The sequence below is a fragment of the Euleptes europaea genome, chromosome 3 (genome assembly GCF_029931775.1).
Source record: "Euleptes europaea isolate rEulEur1 chromosome 3, rEulEur1.hap1, whole genome shotgun sequence".
NCBI lineage: Eukaryota > Metazoa > Chordata > Lepidosauria > Squamata > Sphaerodactylidae > Euleptes > Euleptes europaea.
In genome coordinates, this window is record NC_079314.1 from 79,167,820 (window position 1) to 79,193,959 (window position 26,140).

Here is a 26,140-nt window from a genome sequence, read left to right on the forward strand (position 1 = left end):
GTCCAACAAATTTGTCATCCATATAACCTCATAACACACAATGAGCAGCACGATACAAAAACAAACAGCAAAAATAATAGCCATGGTAATCACCTATTCCGAATCTGTCCATGAAGGGAAGGCAAAACGTGTTGGCATTTTCTTCCCGACTTTTGCTCTGTAAAGCATCTCTCCATGGGGTGGGGGGAGGAAATTTATTGATCACTGCTGTGGAATAATTGTCCAGTCTATATGTTTAACACAGACCTCAGTTCAGACTTACAAGAAGGCTGCCCCCAGGCCACTCACAGATCTGCATTCTTTTACTAAGGCCATTTTTGTCAGCGTCTGAAAGCTCACATGAAGGGAAATTAGTTTCTGGCTAGTACCCAAGTCTTGTGGCTTTTTATCAGAAGACTGGGTTTGGGGTTAGCTTTCCATATAGGCTGTACTGTAGACAGCCAGTGTCTGAGTATTGGCCCAGTGTTGTCAGGTAATGGCTCAGAAGGCTGTTCTGCTTTAATCCATTACAGTTATGAATGTTTGCTCAAGCAGTTAAATAAGATGTGGCCACAGTTTAACCATACCAAATGTGTGCTGTGATTTATTCATCTACTGTGTCCACACCAACTACTTTTCTCTAGTATGAGATAATAGGAAAAGCATGGGCAAGATATCAGAAGGCTTTGCAGCCAAGTTGAACTGGCAAAACATCAACGTATATTCCCAAGTATAAAGAATGTATAGCTCTAATTAAACTATATTCCATAATGCAACTTGTTGAATGTGGCTGTTAGCCTAAAATTGCAAAGTGAATTTAGCCATAACTTGGCAGACATGAACCACATTTCTGATTTTTCTTTTGTTTTTGTGAATTTGATTGTTAGTTTCCTAAATCCCTAAGACACTACTACAGTTAATTTCAGTGGGGTTTCCCCCCAATTTTTTTAAATTCATTACAGCATAGTTGAAGCCAGAAGAGGAGTGGTTCTACCATCTACAGTCCTAATCAAGTGGTAACGTTTTTCCAAGGAGAGTATCCTAAGAGTGTTTATCAGTCAGATGATAACGACAATCCACATTGCCTAGTGATGAAGCACACGCTTCGGGTAGAAATGGTCCTTACTTCAGTCCAGGATTGGAATTGACCTTTAACATACCAGGAATGTTCTCAGTGAGCAGCTGCCCTGGAGGGCCACTGGCAGCCAGAAGTAAACCAAGCTCAGTGGTCCTTGCAGTTCTGGCAACTCTGCATATTCTACTCAGTTTGAGTCCAGGTTCATTTATTTTATTTAAAACATTTCTATGCTGCCTTTCCACCCAAATTGTCCCCAAGATGGTGAACGTCAAGGCATTAAAGCATTTAAAACAGTAAAACAGCATTTAAAATGTACATATAAATATTTAACAATACAATAAGAACATGTAGACATACAAACAACAAACACACACAACCAGGGAGGAGGGTCAATAGGAGTTTACTGGGCTATGCCCAAGGAAACAAAAAAGTTTTCATCTGCTGACAGAAGACAGCAATAGAGGGAGACAGAAGAATCTCCATGGGGAGGGAGTTTGGGCTCCATGACTGAAAGGACACTTTCTCAGGTTGCCAGCTGTCTAGCCTTAGATAGCAGGGGCAACCAAAGCAGGGTCTCCAAAGATTATCAGAGTCTATAAGTAGGTTCATATGGGTAAAGGTAAGCCTTGAGCCAAATAGGGTTTTAAAGGTCAGCACCACCACCTTGAATTGGGCCCAGAAGCAAATTGGGAATCAGTATAGATGAACAAGAGTAGAGTGATATGATTCCTACGAACCATTCCAGCTTCTAGACAGTCTTCAAGGGAAGCCCCATGTGTAACACATTGCAGTAATCATCTAGATGTTATCAGGGTGCACAACCATGGCAAGACTTTTCCCACCCAGGAAGAACATCAGCTGGCTCACCAGCCAGAGTTGTTGAAAGGCACCCCTGGCCACCATTGCCACCTGTTTATCCAACAGGAGGCTGAGGGCATCACAGTCCCAGTCCAAGCCTGGCAAACCTTGCAGCACTGCTGGAACCACAAGGGCCACTTGGCTTAGCTTGCACCAGCACTGCTTTAAGGTCCCAAAGCACCCCTGCTTCAATCCCTTGTATATTCAGGATCTCTGTTGGCAAGTTTGGAATAGGGCTGTTGAAAAAATTTTGGGGGGTAAAATTGGGATTCGGTAAAATTCGGCCCATTTTGATTCAAGAAATGCCAAAGTCCGAACTCCCCCAATTCAGATCCGTGCAATTCAGCACTAAGTTCGGAGTTCAGGAAAAAATCCGGCCAAATAAAGCCATTAAAAACACATTCGCGCCTTTCTGCGGCTCCGGGGGGGCATTTCTGGAGGTAGAGGTCCCAAAAATTCAGTGTCACTTCAGGGGACCCTTCTTGCAACATCCCCCAAGTTTTGTGAAGATTGGGTTAGGGGGTCCCAAGATATGGGGCCCGGAAGGGGTCCCCCATGATCAGCCCATTGGAATGAATAGAAATAAATAGACCGTTTGGACTCGGAGTTTGCAAAGCCATGCAAAGCAACACGTGACGCGACCTTGGGAGTTTGCAAACCATGGAAAGGGACAGAGGCGCTCTAGCTATGCATAAGGAGCAGGTGGGGTGGAATTTCCCCTTTTGCATCAGACTCGGGAGTCGGGAGTCTTGGGACCGGGCAAATGCATTGTTTAAGTCACAATTTGAAAACCAGTTTTGAGCGAGCATCAAAATAGACCTAACCGATCTTATGAATGAGGGGAAACCTGAGGACACACAACTGAAGCCCCCCCCCCTTCAAACCAGGGAGAGAGAGATGTGAGCGGGCACACACACATACAGGCAGAATGGGCAAAAAACCCTCTCTCAAACCAGTACGGCTCGGCCCCAAACGGGAAAAAAACCGAGGAGGAGGAGGAGGCGCTGCCCGGGTGCCAAGTGGAGAGAGACTCGCTAGCCGCCACAGACTCAACTTTACAACTTTAAAAGCAGAACACACACTCCCCAGAGGCGAGCGTGCACACACCCCTCGGCAGAACGGGTGAAAGTCCCCTTTAGCTTCCCCCCCACCCACAGAAACTGCTCCCCCCACACACACGCAGACTCTGCTTCTCCCCACACACACACACACAGGAGAAAAGGTATAGAGAAAAAACCCCAAAATCAAACTGTATGAATGTCTTCCAGCAGGAGCACGGAGGAGAAGTAAATCTTTAGGCACACACCCCTCGGCAGAACAAGTGAAAGCCCCCTTTGGCTTCCCCACCCACCCACAGAAACCGCTTCCCCCACACACACACAGACTCTGCTTCCCCCCCCCCCATACACACACACACACAGGAAAAAAAATTGCAGAGAAAAGCCCCAAAATGGGTCTTACTGTGGATGTCTTCTGACTCTTCTGTTCCATCAGGAGCAGGGACTGGAAGTCAGGAGGACTCAGGAGTAATCCAATACGATTCCATTTATGCACGGGAGGTTTTGCCTTGGATTTGCCGCTCTCTAGATGCACAGGATCGCATTGGGTAGATGGGGGTGGACCGCATAATTCAGGACCCCCTGCCCCAATTGTCACCAAACTTGGGGGTTCTTGCAAGAAGGGTCCCCTGAAGGTACACTGAAATTTTGGGACCTCTATCTCCAAAAATGCCCCCCCCCGGAGCCGTGGAAAGGTGCAAATGTGTTCTTATTCGCTTTATTCCAATGGGCAATTTTGGGGGGACCTCTTCCTGGCCCATAATGTCAGACCCCCTGACCCAATCTTCACAAAACTTGGGGATTCTTGCAAGAAGGGTCCCCTGAAGGTGCACTGAAATTTTGGGACTTCTACCTTCAAAAATGCCCCCCCCCCGGAGCCGTGGAAAGCCACGAATGTGCACATGCACCGCCCCATGGGGATCTCTCTCACACACAAACAGACACTTTCTCTTTCTCTCCCTGGGCCGTGCAGCAGCTGGGCTCACACACTCAACCGCTACTGATTGGCCAGAAGAAGACCCAGCTTGGCCACCGATTGGCCACGGGAGAATTCTTACTAACTTATTAAGAATGCTTACTAACTGACGGTTATGCTGCTGATTCGGCGCCCCCGAATTTGCCGAATTTATTCGGCGATCGCCCCGAACTCGCTGAATTCGGCTTGTCGTTTTCCCACCTTTTTTTGAATTTGGTTCCATCCGAACTGAAAACCGCCAAATCGGGGGAAATTCGGCTGTTTTTCAGTTCGGGATGAACCGAATCGACAGCCCTAGCTTGGAAAAGAGATCGGGAAAGTGCTGGGAGTTAAAATGGAAACTATGAACTAGATGGACCAATAGCTCTGCATCATTATAAAGCAGCTTCTTAATAGGTTTATAATCCTGGTTGTGCTAGTCAAAAAAACTTACCTTGATGAATATCCAGGAAAGTTTGATTTCACAGAGCCGTCTACAACTTGTGCTAAAAAGAGTGGCTTGGCAACTTGTTCATTATTGAGGGTTGATTGCAAATGCATCATCCTTAGCTATTCAGCTGCTGCTAGTATTTGGATGGTAGACTAACAAGGAAGTCCAGAGTTACTATGCAGATGCAGGCAATGGCAAATCACTTCTGAGCATCTTTTGCCTTGAAAACCCTACGGGGGTCACCATAAGTCAGTTTTGGTTTGATAGCACTTTGCACCACCACTATATTCAATGCACAATCTAAAACCTTTCTGTGAACCATATACAAATGAAGGCATACTACTTAGATTTGTTAATACTATTACACTGATTTCAGTGAAACAAAGTTCCTTGCAGGTGCTAATCTGTTGGGGAAAACTCACATGATTGGTCCCACCTGTGTGGTTGCACATACCTTCCCCAGTACCATGGGATTGCACCAAGGGTAAATGCTGATTCTTCTCTCTATATATGTGTGAATCTGAGGAATAGAGACGAGGTGTTTAATATGCTTAAGTGAATGTCTACCATGGGCCTTATCCAAGGGTCCTGTTGAAATAGCAGCAAGCTACCTATATGCTGCTTTGTGAAAAAGGGTCTCCCCTTCCACATAAGTATCTAACACTGATTGTTCATTTGGAATCACCTAGCTATTGGAGGGAAAAGTAGAATTAGTATGTTCTTCTCTCAGGCAGTCTACAAACAGATGCTTGTGCTCTATACACAACACACATACACACCAGGTTTTAGCGTTTGGGTAGCAGGTTGGCTTCTGTTGCACTCTTCCGTATGTGCAAGGAGAATGCAGAATAGCAATCATGTACAGAAACATGTGCTTTCATGGGCAGATTGCCACTGTTGGATTTGGCTGATAACTGCTTTATACACTACATATTATTCTAAAAAGACTTTTAGTTGATTTCAAGGAAAGACCTGCAGTTTTCATTTGGAGACAGCCACTTATTAAACAGCCTCAAAATGTTCGATATATTGGTTGAATTAGAGATTTTGTACCCTGTTTCTGGGTCCCGTCCCATCCCCCCGTCCCCCCGTGTTAGTAGGAAATTCATTTTCTAACTAGAAGATTCAAATATTATTTAAATACATAGATTGTAATTGTCATTTTCCCTGACATTAGTTATTGGCCCACAGAAAAAGGTTTTAAATGTATCATTTAAATCAAAGTGCTTTTTTTTTATAATTTAACTATTTCATGTTAGAAATAGTATATTTTCCTTGCTAATGCAAAACCTACAGAAGATATTCTGTTTCTTTTAATAAATGGCTAAAAGGCGAATACTTCTTTTAAGGAATGAATGAGCAAGATCTGACCTTTTGATTTTAACTTGTTCTTGTCGTCTAGACCCAGCTGTGCGCCTGGCGTTGTTCAAAAACAATGAAAATAAACATCCCCCTTCAAAACCACCAAAGAAGGCACAGACAGGAAAAACGAGTTACTTTGAAGGTATGCACATGAGTTGTGCTGTACATTTATTTTTGTGCTGAGATTTTCTCAAATTATGAAAATCATACAAAGGAATGGATCACTTCCTTAAAATACTTAATTTGCTCTAGCAGCGAAAGAACTTCCATGCAATCATCCAAATCTATTGGTATCTGTGCCCCCCCTCTCTCTTTCTCTCATTCTCTCTCTCTCTCTCTCTCTCTCTCTCTCTCTCTCTGTCTCTCTCTCTCTATCTATATATTTAGTGTTCAGGTGGGAAATGTAAACCTTGCTGCCTCTCAGAGTCCACCAAAAGTAATATCTCTGAAAAGTAGATATCTCCATTCAAAAAAGATTTCTTTTCTTTAAAGTTGGAAATGGAAGGATTTTAACATCAACATCAAGCACACATATGTTATCTGTTAAAAGAGTTGCTGGTTTTGAAAGGGAATGCCCTAGGAAGTGGAACAATTAGAAGATTTTTTAAAAAGTTTTGTTAAACTGGAACATATCACAGTAGTGAAAAACTGTAAGGAGTAAGACATCTAAATATGCGGCATGTTTCTGTACTATTCCTTGCCATTGAATGATACAGTATTATCAGTGTTAAAAGGAATAATGTAGTACAAAATGTATCTGGTAGCCATATATATGAGGCATTTGATATCGGGAGGCATACATGACGAAAGTGTTTGGTTAAAATTAATCTTGCACATTGTTTATATTTCATATTTTGGGCTTTTGTTTAAATATTTTAATAATAGATATAGTGTGTCTTCAGGAGGAAATAGATTTATAAATATTACTAAAAAGTCAACAGAATGGATTAGAGCAAAATTAACCTTAACTGATATCAGTAATATGCCAGATAATTATTCTAACATCCAGTCAAGCCCCTCTTTTAATTTTAAATATTCACAGTTCTATGGGAGAATACAGAAATATTCATATTGTACAACTGCATATTGCACAAACTGCATATTGTATGCAAAAAAGTGCTGTTCGTAAGATTATATTTTACTTTCTTTCCATTCCAAGAAGCTTTCAAATGATAAACTATAAAAGCCTCATTCTTCATTCTTCATTATTTTTTCCACATATTTGTACTGTCATCTATGCATTTTCAAACTACATAGATGGTGATGTCTTGTTAAAAATCAGAACATAATGAATTAATTGTCTTTGCTTCTGTAAAGTGGTGTTTGCTTCACTGGTTTCTTTCTGTTGGCTTGGGGCCACATTAGAGCTGTACGTGTGGCCATTAATAATGTGTACAGGCAGTTTTCTGTGGACTTTTCACAAAAATCAGACTATGGTATAACTGCAAATGGGAGGGAAGGCAACATGGTATAGCCCACTCTCATCACATCTTGGAAACTAAGCAGGGTCAGTGCTTGGAAGGGAGACCTCTAAGAAAGGCTCTGCAGAGGAAGGCAATGGAAAACCAAATCTGCTTCTCACTTGCCTTGATAGCCCCTTGCTGGGATCACCATAAGTTGTCTGTGACTTGACGGCTCTTTACACACACATAACTACAAATGGTTTTGCTGTATTTCTGCAACAAAAGCACAAGAGAGCAAAGTGAAGGTCTATGGCCCTAATTTCCACCTGGTCCTTAAGCACATGCAGAAAGCTGAACATGGAAATCAGTGCATCAACATCAGTATAATTCTGTTGTTTTGAAGAATGCATTTGAAATCCTTTTCTCTGGTATAAATTCTTGCCATTACCATTTTTGGCACATTGTTAGAAGGTTTGGTCCAACATAAGCAGCTGTTTGTAGTAAGCAAGCAGGGTAAAAGTGAAGTGCATTTTTCTTCCATGCTTTTAAAGATCAGGCTGCATTCCCATAATTGTCTTGGAAAGCATATTTCAGCTCTTACCACAAGACATCCACTTATTTCTCTTATTACAGTTGAACACTTATGTTCGAGGTCAAATAATGTATTTCTTCTTTAGAAGAAGAAAACTATTGTCAAAATGATGCATGGTACAGGTTATAGCGGGTAAATGCTTATTCGTGCTAGAAATAAATACCCATAGATTATAGTTTCATTGAATAATTGATTGGCTTGTTCACTTTGTATAGTTCATATTTTCATGCAGTTTGGTTGTTTTTGTTTGTACCACAATATACAGGTAACTTGGTACCTTTATTGATCAGGTGCTTTATCGTGATGTTATTTTTAAATAGTTATTAAGTGCTGTATACAAGGAGTGCTACTTTTCAACTAGATAGCATTTAGTGTATGTATGCATTATATACACAATGAAACATTGGTGTCAGTGAGTATTAAATACCCACCAAATACACCATGTACTGTATATTTTTCTAAATTTGTTGGAATGGTGGGCTGCTATATGAAGTGGATTATGAGATCAAGTGTTCTTTTCACCATTTTGATCTCACACTGAGTCAGAAGATGTTTCATTGTGTACAGTAAGCCATCTAAACTGTCCAATGGGATGTGGTGCAAAATATTGCCCGTATTAATCCATGTTAATTATAGAAACTCTATGGTTTTTCCCAAAGTACACACAGAACAGAGGCCATAATAATCTCAGGTCACCAGTGCAATTTCTGCTGTATTTGGTACTTCAGCTCCATGCAAGTTAGTGCAGAATCCATGCAAGTTAGTGCAGAATACTTATCATTTATTTATTTATTTATTTATTTTTATTATTTTATTTCATTATTTATCCTGCCCTCCCTGGCAGAGCCGAGCTCAGGGCTGCTTACAACAAATTGCATAGCATGACCATCAAATTACAACAAAATCACACTAAAACCATTCCTATAATAACTAAAAACCAGCCCCATAAGCATCATCAATGAAATGACATCAGCAATAAATATCTAGGATGGCACTCCTTTGTAGCACATATGCCAGGCCTGTGAGAAGACAGATTATGACTGTGAATCACTGATTGGTTTGTATGGCTAACATGAACAACCTTCTGTATGGCACTTTGCAAACATCTGCCTGCACTTTACTTGAAAATGCACTTTGCTAATTTTCTCATGTATCACATTTGATGTAATACCCGTGGCACCACTGCATTTCTTTTCTCCCTACCTAGGTCATCCTTTGACGGCAGGCAAAATTCCAGGTCCTTAAAGAGAAGCACTACATGTGGTCCATATTTCCAGAATAGTTGCCTAGTACTGAAAGGAGGAGGCAGGTTTTGTACTTCACCCACACAGAATGATTTTACCTTGAGTATATCCAGTGAATCATGCTCTGAGGCTAGAACCTAGCGTAGTGAGCTACAGGGCAGTGGGTGATAGATTCCAGAGCCCTCTTCAGGACAGAAGTGACTGGATCTCTTCAGTATTAGTCTTTGTGGTTGGTAGGAAGTTTGAGGCCTCTGGATTACAGTAGTTAAGCCAGGTGTAAATACTAGGAGTCTGGACTTCTGCCCTTGGGTGGTCAATAGAGCCAAACTTCTAACTGTTGCACTTATTGGGGCATATGATGGTATCTTCTAGATATAGAATGCTAGACTTTTTGTGAGCTAGTTAATATTTCATTTTCCCTGGTTTTTAAAATCAGATGAAAGGATTGCACAGGGGTCCTTTTAAGCCTTCTAAATATTACATGCATACTTCTATATGATCTGAAAGGAGTTAGTCCACTATTGCATGCACATTTTCTGAGTTTAGGATGACTTGAAATTAAGATTTAGCCATATTGGGTTGTTTATATCACTTCAAAGAGCCAATAAAGATATTATGGCTACTCAATTGATATTGACTTTAAATAGATTTCCTGAACTATCAAATTCACAATTTCCTATAAAGCTCATCTTGCTTATGACTCTTCAAAAATCTAATTTTACTTACATATGGTTCGCAAAAATATATAATCAAAAATTAGCTACTGGAGACTGCCCAAAAAAATCATTCTTTGTTTCCAAATATCTATACCAAATTACATTCAACTAGCCCTTGTAGCACCATATTGATTAATCAGTTGTGTTATCCATTTTTCCAAACTCTTAAGTTATCTGCCATAAAATGTGATAAAATATGTTTTTTAAAAACCCTTCCAAGACAGAAGGGAACCTTTCCCCCCTCAAGAATCATAGTCCTATAGCTTTGTTTCTTATTATCTAGTGTGAGCTCACACAACAGAGCTCTGCACATTGAAATATTTTCTCATTTTAAGGAATTAATGGCTCTCTACCAGCCCTTTAACATGTAAAATGAGTAGGTTACTTGTGTCCAGTACATCCAAAAAGAGCCAGGATAAAATAAACATAAGGAGTTGGATATCTTGGAAAAAATCTGTCATGGGTTTGGGTTAATCATCTCCAGAAGAAATTCAACTTGATGCCTGAAACGTAAGACTTCTTGGAGAAGGCAGCAAAGCCTGAGGCAGTGTTGATCTGAAGGAGGGCTCTGCATGGGTCAGAGCTGCTTTGCTGGCAGAGTGCAACCCCAGTTCACAACAGCGGTGCTCTGAAAAAGTTGTAAAAGACTGCAGGGGCTTTACGGTGCACGCGCTGGAGCTTCAATTACATAGCCGAAATTGTCTGCTCTTCCTATTGTCTTGAATAATTTTTAAAATACAATCTGCCACTAATTGTCTAATCTCCTGCCCACAAGTAATTTATATAGTTTTCTGTCTTTCTTTTTTTAATATTATAGGGTAAAACAGGCATGTTGCTGAAACAAAGGGTTAAAAGTCAACTAATGAAACACCTTCATGAAGTGTTGGTGGTGATAGTCAGATAGAGTCAAAGCCATCTTAACTAATACTCTAAATATTTGCCTTATGCTTTTATCACATTATTTATTTATTTATTTATTTTCATATTTGTAGTCCACCCTCCCCAGCAAGCCAGCTCAGGGCAGATTATTGCTGTGTCATGAACCCTAGTACGTGTCCTACTCTCTTTCTAGGACCTTTCCACTTTAAAACAAAATTTAGGTCATTTTCCCCCCTAAAAGAGTAGACATATGAAGAGATATTACGCAAGTCCTGTAATTGGTAGATGAATTGGTAGAAGTCTTGCTTGTCGATTTCATAATATTCTGCTATTAAATTCAACTGCAGAAGAAATGTACCTCCCCTGGCTCCTTCCTGTTACAATTTGGCAGCAGGAGACTGCTGGTGAAAGTTTCATCTGGCTAAAAATGTGTGAAAAGTTAGGCCCCGATCCTATCCATGTTTGCTCAGAAATTAGTTCCACTGAATTCTTAAGTTCTCCTTTTTTCTATTATGTGATCAAACACTTGACTTACTCCTAATGCCCACTAATTTATAATGATTGATGTTCAGATGCTTGAAAATCACTACCTAAAGTTTTCTCCTGTAGCAGACACATTTATGCATGAGAGATTCCAAAAATAGCTTGAACCATTGTCATTTATTGACAATGATAGAGAGGGACAGATGAGTCTACCTGGGGAGGGAGTTCCAAAGTTTTTGTGCCACAATCAAGAAGATCATTTCTTGAGTTGTCACCTGACTAGCCTCAAATGGTAAGGACTCCTGAAGCAGAGCCTCCAAAGACGACCAGAGTAGAAGAGTAGGTTCATATCAAGAAGGCACGTATTATTCAGGTATATTGGCAAGCATTACCCATCTTTCATTTATTCAAGTAAAAGTGAGGTCAGCAGTCCTGGGCATAGTTACATGGCACTCCAAAGGACTTGTTTCCAAGTAAATCTGTGAAGGATCATTCTTTTTAATCAAAAACTTTGCTAAGGGGTACTTGCAGCAATAACAAATTATCTTCTCGTGACTCGTTAATATGCCCATGCAAAAGGACTTACTTATATGTCCTCAATGGCACCAGTTGTCCAGTTGGTACAAAAGATTTTGAAGATGTCATTAAATATATTTGATCATCTATTTATTGGGGGGGGGGGGTTAAGCCCTGTGCACAGACCTTCACGCCTCGAGACAACTTCAAAAATATATGCTAAAATGTTACAGATTGCACAATCTTTTCTCCCACTGTAGTTATTGTGATAGAAGCAAAGGTTTTTGTAGTAAATAGAGAGAATCCAAGAAGACCAAATAGTAACTGCTTTTTAATTCTATATCCTTCAACCCTTTAGGAGCTTTGTTCAATTATTTGATTGTGGAGAGCTAGCCACATGTAAGGGAAGATGTAAGGAGGTGTGAACCTCCCGATACACATGGTCACCATATTGTATAAATAGGGCAGGGTGCATATTTTCCAACTTCAATACGTAGAAACCAAGATTTCTGAGGATACCGTGTGTGCATCCTGAAACTGGAAAATACCCACATTGCCCTGTTCAGACAAAATGATTACTGGGTGTATCAGGAGGATCACAAACAATGCACCCAAAATTATAATGACTGGACATGGTTTAACTCCTTCATTTCAACATCCTTTCCCAGGGACGCTGTTATTGGAGTTTAGGCAGACCTAACTTCAACCCTTTCTACCGCCGTGAAAAATCCCAGTAAGTGGCTTTCTCACGCCATGAAGGGATTCATTCTTTAGGGCCAGAAGATCTTTTTGTCTTGGCACACTGAGGCTAGTCCCAAAGGAATATAGAGTCCCCTTCTATAAGTATCGAAAGCCCAGCACACAATAAAATGTAGGTTCTGCTCTGAAAGCAGTGTTAGGTTCTTAAATGACAATAATTGTAAAGTTACCTAAAGGATGGTTCACTGTGGTCTACATGCCACTGTGCTAAAAGAACTCTGCAACCCTACGTTGAGTTACACACTTCTAAGGCCATTGACTTCCATGGACTTAGAAGGGTATAATTCTGTTTAGGATTGCACTGTATGCTACCAATCTTGTTTAAGTTATAGAAGCAAGTCCCTCTGAGTTCAAGGAGAACTAATAATTATGTTTAGAACTGCAGTCATTATACAGGGGAGGCTAAAATTTACTTTAAAAAACTAAACCATATATTTGTCTTCTCCCATAAACAACTGAGCTGCTGTTGATGTCAGTAAGAGTGAATTTTTGGAGCAGTTACTGAGAGTAATTTTAGTCTGTCAAATAAGGTAAATCAGACAAACTATTTCATTTCTCCTTTTCCCCCAATTTCCTCATGATTTTATGCACAGTAGTGTTTTTATACCCCATAATATTTATAGATGGAAAAGAAGAACATTGAGCCAGAACCCAAATCTTTTATACTACATAAAGCAGTCATTTGAAGGAATAAACCTCTGCATGCTAAAGCATTTCAAATCCTTTTCATCTGACCAGTCGGTGACCTGATAACTATTTCCTGCCCTTAAATAAGGTTGTGACCTAGGTCTTAGAGAGCAAAAGACAGATAATTTTAGCAACAACTTAAATTCAAATAGGTTTGGCCAAGGGGAGGAGGTGGGGACACATCAGGAAGGAGAGAGTGTTCCGCAAGAAAGCTTAAATGAAGTTTAATTCTTGTTCAGAACAAAAGAAGAAGGCCATGGACTGGATTGTACTGTCTTTTTTTCTTCAATTGATTAATTGTCTCAATCATTACGAAATCATTAGGGCTAAGACATGCCCTTGTTTAGACCTCTGATGTCTTCTTTGCGCAGGCCAGTTGTGGAAATACATTCCACTTAGAAAGCTGGTATTCCTGCATATTCAAACAAGATGTACCCATCCTATTGCATGAACAGGAAACATATTCATGATTAATTACCCTAGAATGCATGCAGTCACAGTAGAGAAGAGTGGTTAAAAATGAAGCTTTTGCCAATAATAATTATAATAATAATCTGGATTACTGATTTCCGTTATGAAACCAGGAACTGGAGGTTGTTCAGAATTGTGTATAAACCCTGATGTCATTTGTAGTTGAATGTCGGCAAGTGGGCAGGTTGTTAGTGATGAAAATAAATTTCACAATGACGGCTATGAATGAAGACAAATAGTTCAAGTATAATTTGAGACCTTCTTGTTGCTGTATTTATTTACATTATTTATAGCCCACCTTTCTTGCTGAGATTAGTACACTAGTTACATTGAATATATGTGGTTTGTGCTTCATCTCAACTTTTCTCTATGCAGTGCTCCGAAAACCTAGTCTGTCTCCATTGCCTATAAGAAAAAGTGTTATCGGTGTTGGCAGTGCCAGTAATCTGTTCAGTGAGGCAATGGTGGGGTGGATCTAGTTCATCAAGAGTGAGAGCAGATGATTGCTTATGTAAAAGCTAGCCTGGCCGGCCATCTGTTAAGTGATACATGTATGGCCCAATTCAGCAAAAATCATGTTCAGTCTACCCTTAGGTGCGGAAAGAAGGTTTTCCCCATGCATCAGCTTTCTGTGCATGCAGAACCTCTTTTGCTAGATTGGGATGATTTTCTTTTATATCCCCACAGAAAAACAGGAGAGTCCTACAATGGAAATCCTCCTAGGGTTTTTTTAAGCTACTAAATAGATTGGAAGGTAGAAGACCCTTACAAGGGCAGATTGTTGCTTTCATAAGGTGACTGGAAGGTCTTATAAAAAAAAAATCCTGATCCATGGATGGGAACTATAGTATTATGAAGGATTAATTGTCCTTAATGAGGTCAGAGATCTACAGCACTCCAAAAAAGACCATTTCCTTGTGATGACATTTTTAATATCGAACATACGTTCATGACTTTTTCCATCTTTTTTTGCTAATAAAGTTGTGGATCAGCCATATATTACAACTTCTTTTGATGATATGAAATGTTTCTTTAAACAAAACACTGTGAAAAGACAGCAAAATTGAAACCTAGATATTGAAAATGTGGTGCCATTAAATACAAAGAACAAAGCCATATATCTTTTACACTTTCCAGGTAATCTGCACAAATAGAAAGTAAGTACTCTAGATTTAGAAACTTTTTATGAAAAATTGCAGAAATTGATACAAGTGATAATAATGGAACTGTACAGGAACATAACCTCTCAGCATTCTTGTGATAAGTACTGGAGCATGTGTGGTGTCTAAAGTATGCTGTCCTGTTTGATTCTTCTCATTTGAAAATATTAATATTTGAAATCTGCAATCATCTTGCTCATCATGGCAAATCATCTAGCCAGTCAGTAAAGCTGTGCTCCTTAAAAGATCAGATTCCCTAGGAGTAAACCCCATTGAGTAAAGATACCTGAGCACTTTTGGCCTCTGTCTCCATATGTTCATACATGGCTAGCCAAGGCCAAAGTATTCAAAGGTAATTGGAGAACTGGGGAACTAGACTTAGTACCTCCTCCCCTTTAGTGGTGATCAGCACTGTTGGAGGATGCATGTATAGACTTAGTCCAGCAGGAATAATCTTGAACATTTCCCTAACTACAGATGCACCCGCTCTAGCATTCTTTTGTGAATTTATTTATTTTGTGGGTGCACCAAATCCTTGAAATGGAATAAATGTGCTGAACCCTGGTTCTGTGTGTTGGTGGATAGGTCATGCTAGCTCAGACCAACCATCAGTACTCCTGTGCCAAATAAAGAGAAATTTAACAATTGTCCTTTTACCTTGACATCCCTAGGAGCCTAACTGCAGAAGTATCTTTTTCTGAGTTGTTTAGCAGTTGTGGAGAGTGGCGAATAGGCCAGTTTGCTGCATAGTAAGGAAGATTTCTTATTAAAGTGGATAGAATTCATGTATCATAAGAATCTGTTTGTTCTAAGTCAATAGCTTTTATCAAAATTACAATGAAGAATGTTCATGAAAATGCATCCCTATAGGTAAGAAACATATTAAGGAATTAAAGAAGAATCTGTGGTTTATATTGTCAGCAAAAGGTTTCTGATTTAACCTACAGATGACCTAGCCTTGTTTGTTCAGATGACAGCTCTAAAAGTGTACAGGGAATATTCCCTTGTAATACAGTGATTTGCCGCAAGCTCTGACCTCACTGTCTGTCAGGGAGCAGGTCTGAATTGGCCCTTTCTCTGATATCGTGACACTGCTTCTGTTGCCTCGATTGTGACCTCTGATTGAAAGATACCCCTGGGACTTCTATATAATAAGCATGACTCCTGACTCTTAGCCAGGTCTGCTTTCTTAGATTTTTGTCAGGCTTTCTTGGTAGTCTAGGCAGTATATGCGAAAATTTCCTTGAGCTGTCACGGAGTTCTGTGATTGGTATACTCTTTGAAACGTATTTTAATGTGCCTTTTGTAAATGGAAATACATCACTTACAATAATATATAATATTCAGAAACAAATGCCTTTTTCATTAGGTGCCTGTTTCCTGTGTAGTTTATTGATGGCATTAAGATTTTAATTTTTTTCCCTCAAAGACTGCAGAAAATGCAAGCCCCTTAAGTTCATCCATGTAGCTCAGTTGACTCCAGATCCAATATCCTTTGTTCCTGGAGCCCCTTTTTCAGCTAGCCCTTTTTCCTGTCCTCTTTAGTGTTTTTCAAATTGTACAGCTTATTCAGGTGTCCTCTTTAAAGCCTGGACACTCACTAGATCTGAGCAGTTCTGAAGAGCATTCTACCATTGTGCCTTGCCATTCACCCAGTGTCTTAACTCTGAAAGACAACCTTAAGAGCTTCTTTTTTGCCGATCTATCTTTCACTATGATTGTCTTGCATCTGTTCAAGGATACACAATCTATTTGTAATTCTCTCCGTTGAGCTCTTAATCAGTGGTAGAGCTTCTGCTTGGCATGCAGAAGGTCCCAGGTTCAGTCCCGGCATCTCCACTTAAAAGGACTAGGCAAATAGATGATGGGAAAGATCTCTGCCTGAGACCCTGGAGAGCCGCTGCTGGTCTGAGTAAACAATACTGACTTTGATGGACCAATGATTCAGTATAAGGCAGCTTCATGTATTCAGTCCATAATGACAGGGTCCTCCTATACAGTGTTCTATGATGGCTTTTAGAATGTCATACAAGAAAGTACAGATGGTTCCACTCTCCCATTGCTCCCAAAAAATTGTTGCTGTAGGGAGCATTTATCGAGGACCAAAGGGATGGGAAAGGGAGTCCTGTTGTGAGATCTCCAGAAGCTCAGTACTGTCTGAAGTATCACTGTCTCTTCTATGCATCTCTTTCTCTGTCACAGACACACTGCCTAATAAAATGGTTATATTTCAAACAGTGTTTACCTCATCGTTTACGATTGAGCAGGTTTTGTAGCTGTGGAAGTCTTTGGGATTGACTTCCTTCTACTACAACTTCCTCTGTTAGAGGAAGGCTTTCAGGACCAAAGTGTGTGGGACAATTGGAGTTCCGTATCCAAAATTCCCATCATTTTTAAAAAGTTTCAGTTAGCAGGAGCACAGCGGACCAGTCTGGATTGGGGCTGTGGTGCTGGGGAAGTATGGTTTAAGTTTTCCCCCATGTGCCATTTTCCTGAACTGTTTGAAGACATATCTGTGATCTGCTTGAGTCCCCAAATGGATATAATGGAATGGAAATGCAAAAAATTAAATAAATCTCTTTGGGGAGATCCATGATCTTCAATGTTTCAAAATAAAGTAGAGATCATAGTTGTCCTCAATCCTTAAGTGCATTATTTGTGTTTATTCAGACATGGGAATGACTTCTGAAAGTATAAAACATTCCACTGGTTGCAGTCTTTTTTTTCCCCTTTAATAAATAGCCATAGTTTTTGCTCTAATTACACATTAGCATTTTCTGGTTTGGGGTGTTTGCTTAGAAAGCAAAGGTCTAGTAAAAGAAATACTTGCTAGGTTTGATTTTCCTATTCTTTTTTTAAAGTATTTTCCTTAATGTAAACTGTGTATTTGAAGTTTCCGTCCTGGTGCAAATCATCATGATCAAAGTGTAAGCCACTTACCTTTATAAGTAAAAATCCCAAGTCCTATGCTTTACTTATAGACCACAAATAGGATTGCTGCAATACCTGCCTTCCATTTTTCTTAATGCAACCTCATGGCAGTTTTAAAAAACGTAAGCGTTAGATCTGAATGTTGGCAGAGGTACAAAGATCTGAAATTCATCCAAACTACATGGACTGAATGGCTGCTTTCTTTATCTATCTGACTTTGGCTGCAGTAGCACTGGTGTTTTGTGTGGGAGGTGAATTATTCCTATAAATCAGAAAAGTTAAACACTGGTTAAAATGCTAGAACTTATGCAGTTTTCATTAGTTATGCCCTTTTTAACTTAGCCAGTCTTTCTCCTATGCACTTATTATTTGGTTGTTTTATTAACCATTTGAGTTTCAGAGAAGATTATTCATACTGTAGAGCCATATTTCATAGTACAATAATGTAAAATAAGGACAACGGGAACAGCATTAAATAATAATTCTGTTTATTCAACACAAAAGAGTAAAGATAAATGTGTGCATTTAAAAATGAAATCCTGATTCCACTGAATTTATTAACCGAAAAATTACTTATGTAGACAAACAGTGTAATTCAATTTAGTTACTCCAGTATATACTTATTAATTTCACTGAAATTTAGACTGGGGTAATTCTGCATAGGATTGCCGTTGTATGACTATTACCTAATGACTGCCATTACAAACTAACACTTTGAATTAAATGATTTAATTTCATGAACCATCTACTTTGCTTTATTGAAATTTAGTTCTTCAGATATTGTGCGCTCACTTTCCCTTCCCAGCATAGCAATACCCACCCACCTTTTCTGGTTTCTGATCCTTTTTGTAGAGATCTGGTGTCAAGCTGGTGGCTAAACCAGCTTCTTTGCTAAGGAAAAATCCAAGATTTTTAAAAATTTTCTGTAAAGGCCTAGCTTGCTGTAACCTGACTGTGTTGTTCATTTTGAAAATAATTACATCCATCTAAATCCAGTGCACGTATGTTGGTACCATTTTGTGCATGAAAAAGACTTTTGAATATTAACCTCTTGTAAAATAATTGACCATAATTACTAATCAATATTAATCAGTGTTTCCTGTCTATCACTACTAGCATTTTTAATAATTTTTTTTGAGATGTAAAATAAAATTAAAAGATTGTTTTGATCTGTTTTGATGGTTTTCTGTACTGTCATTCAGTGTGGTTATATTTTAAAATGCTAAATTAAAGCAAATGTTCCAGGAGCTGACCTTTGATGACTTTTATTTTTTAGGATACATTCATACAGAACTACTGTATGTTAAACAAACTATATGAAATGGGGTCTTATTGTTAAATAATTGACATAATTAAAGCATGCACATTTATACATTATATTTATTTACTTGGCAGTTACGTTATCTAGAAATTAGATGTCCTGTATTTTGTTCTTCTGTTAAAAGAATAACTGGCTATCGTCCCAACACATCTTAATAAAGGAGAAGCAACATTTATTATGAACTTGCTGCGAACCACTAGAGAAAATGTCAAAAAATAAGTTGAATTTGTCTCTTGTCCTTAACAGTGAAGAATATAAAATAATCACAGAAGATACTTTTTCTGTGTCACATAATCAGGGGAAAGGATTAGATGTCATGTAGATCAGAGACAGGATTTAGAAATCACGTGCTGGGGTATGATTCAGTAGCTTGCAACTGTGCAAGCATTTTTAAAAAAAACAGCAACACTTTATATTAAATGTTTTGACATATAAAATTAACCAGAAGATACAGGATTTCTGGATCAAAAAGACGAAGAGCCACCCTCTTTGGGGCATGTAATATTGCATTGTGGATGTCTTCATTTTTAGTTGACTCCTTTCAGCTGGTGTGAGTTGTTGTCTCTTGCATTTCTGAAACATTGTCAGCACCTGAGGTTACCTCACTTCATTTGGCACTCTGTTTGGTTCACATGTCTCATTGTTTGGTTCACATATTTCATTGTGGATCGCATTGTGTCTTCCTTCTGTTTCTTCCATGTTACATTCCTGAAGGGGTGTGTGTGAAGCTCTTTAGGAGCTGGCATGACCCTGTGCCGGCGTAAGTGCCACCTTATCATGGAATAAGGTGACACCTATGCTGGCATGAGGGCAAACACACCGGCGTCTGGCCACTGCTGGCCCCTGCCGCCAGCGCAGCCACACCGGCAGGGCTTTCCCAGAAGGCAAAGCCTGTGCTGGCGTGGAGGGGCATTCCCGGGGTGGAGATGCCTTTAGGCAGCTTCCACAATCCTTTCGCCTCAGGAACGCCCCCTTGATTGGCGGCGGGGCTGCGCCATTTTTTTCGGTGGTGCAGCCTCACTGCTCGCTATGGGGCATTTCCCCCCCTTTTAAAATTTTAAACTTATATAAAAGGCTTTTTTAGCCTCTACGGTGGCTGGGAAACCAAGGAGGAGGTGGTGCGGCAGCACTACTCCCAGCCTCCGCAGATCTACCCTCCCTTAAGGAATGGGCTATTGGTTTCTGATCTCATAAATCATCCCGGTTTTCCCATATTTTTTTTAACCTCTTTGGAGAAAGCCATCACTTGCAGGTTGAAACAGTTACCATATTACCACAGACTTTGCTACCACCAAATTGATGTAGAGCATATCTGATTTGGCTATGGCCCAAACACATGCCAAAATTGCTTATTATTATTATTATTATTATTATTAATTAGCTTTTCATCCCACCCTTTCCCGACTAGGAAATTGACAATGCATTCCAATATAGGAAAACCAGAGTGGACTATGAGTCATCCATTGCCACTCGAGGGTGAGAAGAATGTACACAAGAGGAGGAAACACAGCCAGGGAAGGGATGAATGGCGAGTGGGACACAGAGAGCCAGTAAAGTGGCTGATCATATTTGAAAGTGGATTAAGTGAAAACTGGAAGAAGGTCTCTCCCTTGGGGCTGAAGGCAAGATTAAGCCTCAGCATTAGAAGAGGATTTACTCTGCTAAATGACTTTGAGTCTTAACAGTAATCCTATTCTTGAGAGGGAACAGGAAGGCTATCTCGAGTGATCATTTGCTAAAAAGAAGCAAGTATAGAAGCCCCTCCATAACAGTGTCTAGTCCCTTCTCTCTTCCGCGCTAAGGGGAACAGTGGGGCCCTCCTCTTACCTCTCCCACAAGCATCTTTTGCACTTTCTCTTTAGTATAATGAGGCTCACCTTTCAAATGTGTTGCATAAAACTATCCATAAAACAAACCTCAGAACAGACCGTAAAACAGCTGGAAAGATGAAACTCCTAATTAAAAGCAGGGCTTTCTCCATAGTTTCCCCCCATGCCCTGGAATGTGTTACACTGAAAGGTTCACTTGGTCCCATCTCTTCAGGTATTCCTCCAGGAACTGAACACTTTCCTGTTTTCTGGGCCTTTTAATAAATGCAGCAGTTGGGCAGAGCAATCCTGAAGGTGATACCAAAAGAGGATTGGAGCCAGCATGACCCCTGTGCCGGTTTTAGTGCCACTTGTGCTGGCTAAATTGGCACTGCCAGTGCAGGGTGACTTGCTGCACCAGTGCCAGGGATCTGCAGCACTACCACGCATGGGCACCAGTTCAGCCACCATGACGGTGTTTTCCCGGCGCAAGTGCTCGTGCTAGTTCCAAACGGGGCATTCCTGGAAGCGGGGCATTTATTCAGCTTTCTGAGGCCTTTTGCCCCAGGAGCGCCCCCTTTTGCTGGCATGATCTTGCACCTGCAGAAAGGGAGGCAGAGCCCCGTGCAACTCAGTGGAGGAATTTCATGGGGTTTTCTTAAAATTAAATTTTTGGCTTCCTGTGCTGAGGCAGCAAGCCACTCAGGAGGCGGGGTCGCCGGGCCCACCCCAACATCCCACCCTTTGTACATCTCAGCAGTTTGACCAGGTTTTTGCATCCTGCTTGTTATCACTCTCCGCTGAACATGAATTCAACTTATTGTTTACAAACTCATGCGATGTTAGATTTCCTTGACTTGAATTCTAGATGTGAACCTCTTCTAGCCCAGAAGAGGTTAATCTTTTCTTGTTCCTCTGTTGTTTGCTGGATCAACAATGCCTTTCCTTCTTTACACCCTGGTAGGGATAAAAGGCTTGTACAATATGGGTACCGGTATTTTTTTTTCTATCAGGTAAAATAGCTGAGGTGAAAAATATCATGCCTGCCTTTTTTCCTGTGTGTGTGTGTGTGTAAAGTGCCGACAAGTCGCAGCCGACTTATGGTGACCCCTTATGGGGTTTTCATGGCAAGAGACTAACAGAGGTGATTTGCCAGTGCCTTCCTCTGCATAGCAACCCTGGTATTCCTTGGTGGTCTCCCATCTAAATACTAACCAGGGCTGACCCTACTTAGCTTCCGAGATCTGACGAGATCGGGCTGTACCATTCTGCCTTCCCTCCCTACCTTTTTTCCTACCAGGGTGTAAAACAGTAAGAGCAGTATTTTTACCCTGTCTGCCCTGGATTGCCTTATGGATTCTTGACTTGTTGGCCTAACACTGACCATGCTTCTGCATGTCCTACAGACTCGTTGTCTGGTCCTTTGGCAGCTTTACCCTTAGCTTAATATCGAACTTATTCATCCTGCCTGATCTGCTACCTGTCTGTGCATCCGACAGTAATGTTTCTGGAGGTCCATTCATGGAACTCCAAAGTCACATGAAGCTTATTTGGCCTTCAGAAGAGAGTTTTTTTTTCTTTCTGTTAGGCTAAGTCTAATGACTGACAATGTGGAATGGTGTAGTATAGCCTGATCTTGTCAGATCTCAAAAGCTAAGCAGGGTTGGTACTTGGTTCAGGGACCACCAAGGAAGACTCTGCAGAGGAAGGCAATAGCAAACTACCTCTGCTTCTCATTTGCCTTGAAAGTCCTTTTCTGGGATCACCATAAATTGGTTGCAACCTGACAAGACATACATACATGCATACATATATACGTCTAATGACTATTGTAAAGCAGCCTATCCTTCACCACTGCAAGTGTTGGGGGAGGGATTAAGACATTCTTTGCTGTTTTTCATACAAACAGATTACCGGTAGTCAATCCAGTCATAGGTTTTTGAGGTGAAAGCAAGTCTGTGAGGACAACTAGTCAGTGGTATTTTCTCAATGTTCCTTTTCTTGTTAGTACGAATCTGAATTCAGTATGCCTTACACACACAGGATTGTGCTGCAAGGGTGTATATTTGGTCTCTTGTGGAGACAATTGTATTTATGGAACTATGAAACCCAAAAATTATTCTCATCCTCAGGTAAGGAAGAAGACTTCACTGGTTACACAGATAAATTAGCAGAAAGGATGGAAGGAAACAAAGAACGTACATACCACTGGCTTCATACCCAAGTCTGGGATTATGAAGGACCTAGTCCCAAAAATGAAAAATGGTGAGCTCATTGCCTTTAAATTAGATTTTTGGATTGTAATAATACATCATGTAACACGAAGACCATCTTAATTGTCCTAAAACAAATATGCCATTTTATCCAAGAGCCACATTGCCAAGTTTCAAATACACTCCCGTTGAGAATTAATTTAATAAATTCTGCCTATCGTTCTTTCACAAACCTTAGTGAATTGCTATGACATGCCAGCATGCAATATCTCTTCATAATATCCATAATTATTTTTCTGTCAGAAGCCCAAATGGCTGCCTTTATGAAAAATACAGGGAAACATATATTTTCATATACTATTCAAGTTACAGAATGTATTCAAATTATTGTAATTTAATAGCTAACCAGATATACTAAATAATGCATTGATATGCTGTGGCAAATGGTATATTTGAAACAGACAAGAGTAGGAGCAGCAGAGGGAGAATTGCACTGAGGGGGAAATACAAGGGTCAAAAAAATATGAAGTTTTTTATTGTAAGAAAATTAACAACATTGCAAGTTTTTGTGCCTGAGAAAATTCTATCCTTTGACTTCTAGAAGGATTAAATCTCTCTTTACTTAGCTGGTCATTTCTTCACCATCTAATCAAACAGATTTTCTATTAGACGCCAAAAATGTTTTTAAAATTCCATTGAGGAAGAATATGAAACTCAAGTGTGGAAGGAGCCAGATGCCCTCTGCAGGCCCACATCAATAAAAAGGATGTTTTCCCCCCTCAGAGTTCTCTTCATCTTATGCCAGGAAAGCGAGTTGGAAGATAGATGGGCAATTTTAATGTTTTAATTTATTTTATGTGTTTAGAATATTTTTATCTTGCTCTTTCCCAAGGAGTTCAGGATGGCACACATTAGTCTCCAAAAATTGCCCTCGCAACAACCCTGTGAGGTAGGTTAGGCTGACAGAGAGTGACTGGTCCAAGATCACCCTTCAAGTTTCATGGCACAGTCAGTATTTGGATTTGGGTATCCCAGATCCCAATCCAATGATTCAACCACTACACCAAAATGTTCATAACTTACCAAGACTGCAGAAAAATGTGGATACATCAGAAGAACCTTTTTTTTTTTTTTAAGATATTTTTATTGATTTTTAGAATTATCTGGGGATACAGGAAAGGAAAAAGGGTAAGGGAGGTGTAAAGAAAATACGTTTGTTAACCCCTAACATAGTTTGCTTAGTCATTTTTTTAACATATTGTATTTAAACACCAAAATCATTTTCATAACATTTAAAAGAATCTATTACTGTTTTCTAATCGTAATAAATTCCTTAAAAAAAGAAAGAAAGAAAAAGATTGATTGTTTATCTTTATTCAAGTTTTGGATATGTGGTTGAAGTACTTCTGTTAGATATTCTCGTTTTTTTGATAGGTTATATATAATCATAAGCGTTATTTTCATAATAAAGGGTTTTTTAATTATTTTTAAGTTTTAATATATTCATAGAAAATTTGCCATTTGTCTTTGTTTGATTTTTGAGTGTCTGACTGTAGTAGCTCTGTTAGATGTGCCATTGTTATAAATTCATATGCTTTGTCGATCCAAAGTTTGATTTTCGGTATTTTTTCTGTTTTCCACATTGATGCTAGAACTATTCAGAAGAACCTTAACACTCAAGTAGATGTTCACATTAAAAAAAACCCACCATAGCCATACAACATGCTACGTTTATTCTACAGAACTAGTAATTAAATATGCTAAAAAGTGGAATTTAAACCAAAAAAAACTCTACTTCATGTTAAAATATGTATCAAGGTTCAGGTAGTTGGAAAAGGGCTCTGGGAGTTGAATGGCATTATGACTTCTACCACCAAAAACATGCTTGTTTGTTTTTTTGTGGGACAGTTTTCTACCCCATAGTACATTTTGGCATGGAATAGTGAATACAACCGAAATGCAATTTGTTTAAGTTAGACAATTATGGTAATTTCAGATGGAAGCCTGTGCAAGAGCTAATATGCTGAAGACATCTACTTGCAAAAAAAAATTGTTTATTCCAAGTAAATATGTTTAGAATGACATTATAATACATTCTTTAAGACTACAGTCATCATTGCAAAGGATCTCTGAAAGTATTTATTAAAGAAACTTAATAATATATTTTCAAAATATATAGAACAGCAGCAGGAAAAATACATGGGAAAAACTCAATTACTATTTACTAGTATAAGCGTTTAAACTGTCATTAGCAGCATGGTAGTTAAAAACAGAAAAGTCTTGTCATTCTCACTGATTCTTTTAGTTTTAATGAAAAGCTTTGATGAAAGTTCACCAACAGAATTCTTTAATGTATAAAAAATCAGTGAGAAGATAATTTTTAAAAAATCTTTATCCTCAATTATATCAGTTGGTTAATATTCGTTAAAACTTTTTTTAAGGGAAGCACGATAGTTTCCAAGAGTAAGATGAGATGGCCTCTGTTCAACAAGAATTGTTTTCAAATGTTTTTACTTCTGTAAATGTGAGCAGTGCATTATTAAGACCATTGAGATGTTATGTCTAATCCTACTTTCCCTGAACTTCATGGGAAAACATTGATGGGGAGAACAATCAGAATTATGAAGGTCAAATGGCTTATAGATTTATCTAACAAAAACCAAGATTATTGCTCAAATAAGATCAGATAAATGTATATGTAATTTGTACTTCTTTAGTGTTACGAGCAAATTTGATAAATTGCCAGCTATTAAGGAACTTGCATTTCGAGAATTTTATCTTAAACTTTCTGGCAGTAACTGATTACCTTATCTGTCCCAGCCAGCTTCTTAAAAATAATATTCCTTAAGCCTACTGAAAATAAGAACCCAAATTCTTAATGATTCTTAGCTAAAAAAAATTGCCAGCTAGCCATTTCCAAGCAGTAGATATCTTGCAGTTGTAAACATGTTTACTCAGAAGTAATTCCATGGATTTTGGTTCAGTTTTCCTACAACTGTGCTTAAGATTGTAGCCTAGAGCCAGGCCACAAAGGACCATGCAATATATTCTGGATGCATTAGGAGATGTTGGCCTTTTGTTTCTGGAACAGTGCATCCACCAAGCTGTGTGGCTACCCACATCTGAAACAGAAAATTTAGAAAAGCCACTTCTGATATCATTTGGAGACTTCTATTTAAAGGGGGGAAAGTCAAAATGCCACTGAGTAGGACTGAG

General features: G+C 39.4%; 1 protein-coding gene across 1 annotated transcript in view; it reads left to right on the top strand.

The window, feature by feature from the left end:
• LRRIQ1 (leucine rich repeats and IQ motif containing 1) overlaps positions 1–26,140 on the top strand; it is a 115,811-nt gene that overhangs the window by 76,790 nt on the left and 12,881 nt on the right. Inside the window, exons 22-23 of the mRNA XM_056846742.1 lie at positions 5,782–5,883; positions 22,844–22,976. Coding sequence (XP_056702720.1) covers positions 5,782–5,883; positions 22,844–22,976 — 235 coding nt within the window. The remainder of the gene's footprint in view (positions 1–5,781; positions 5,884–22,843; positions 22,977–26,140) is intronic.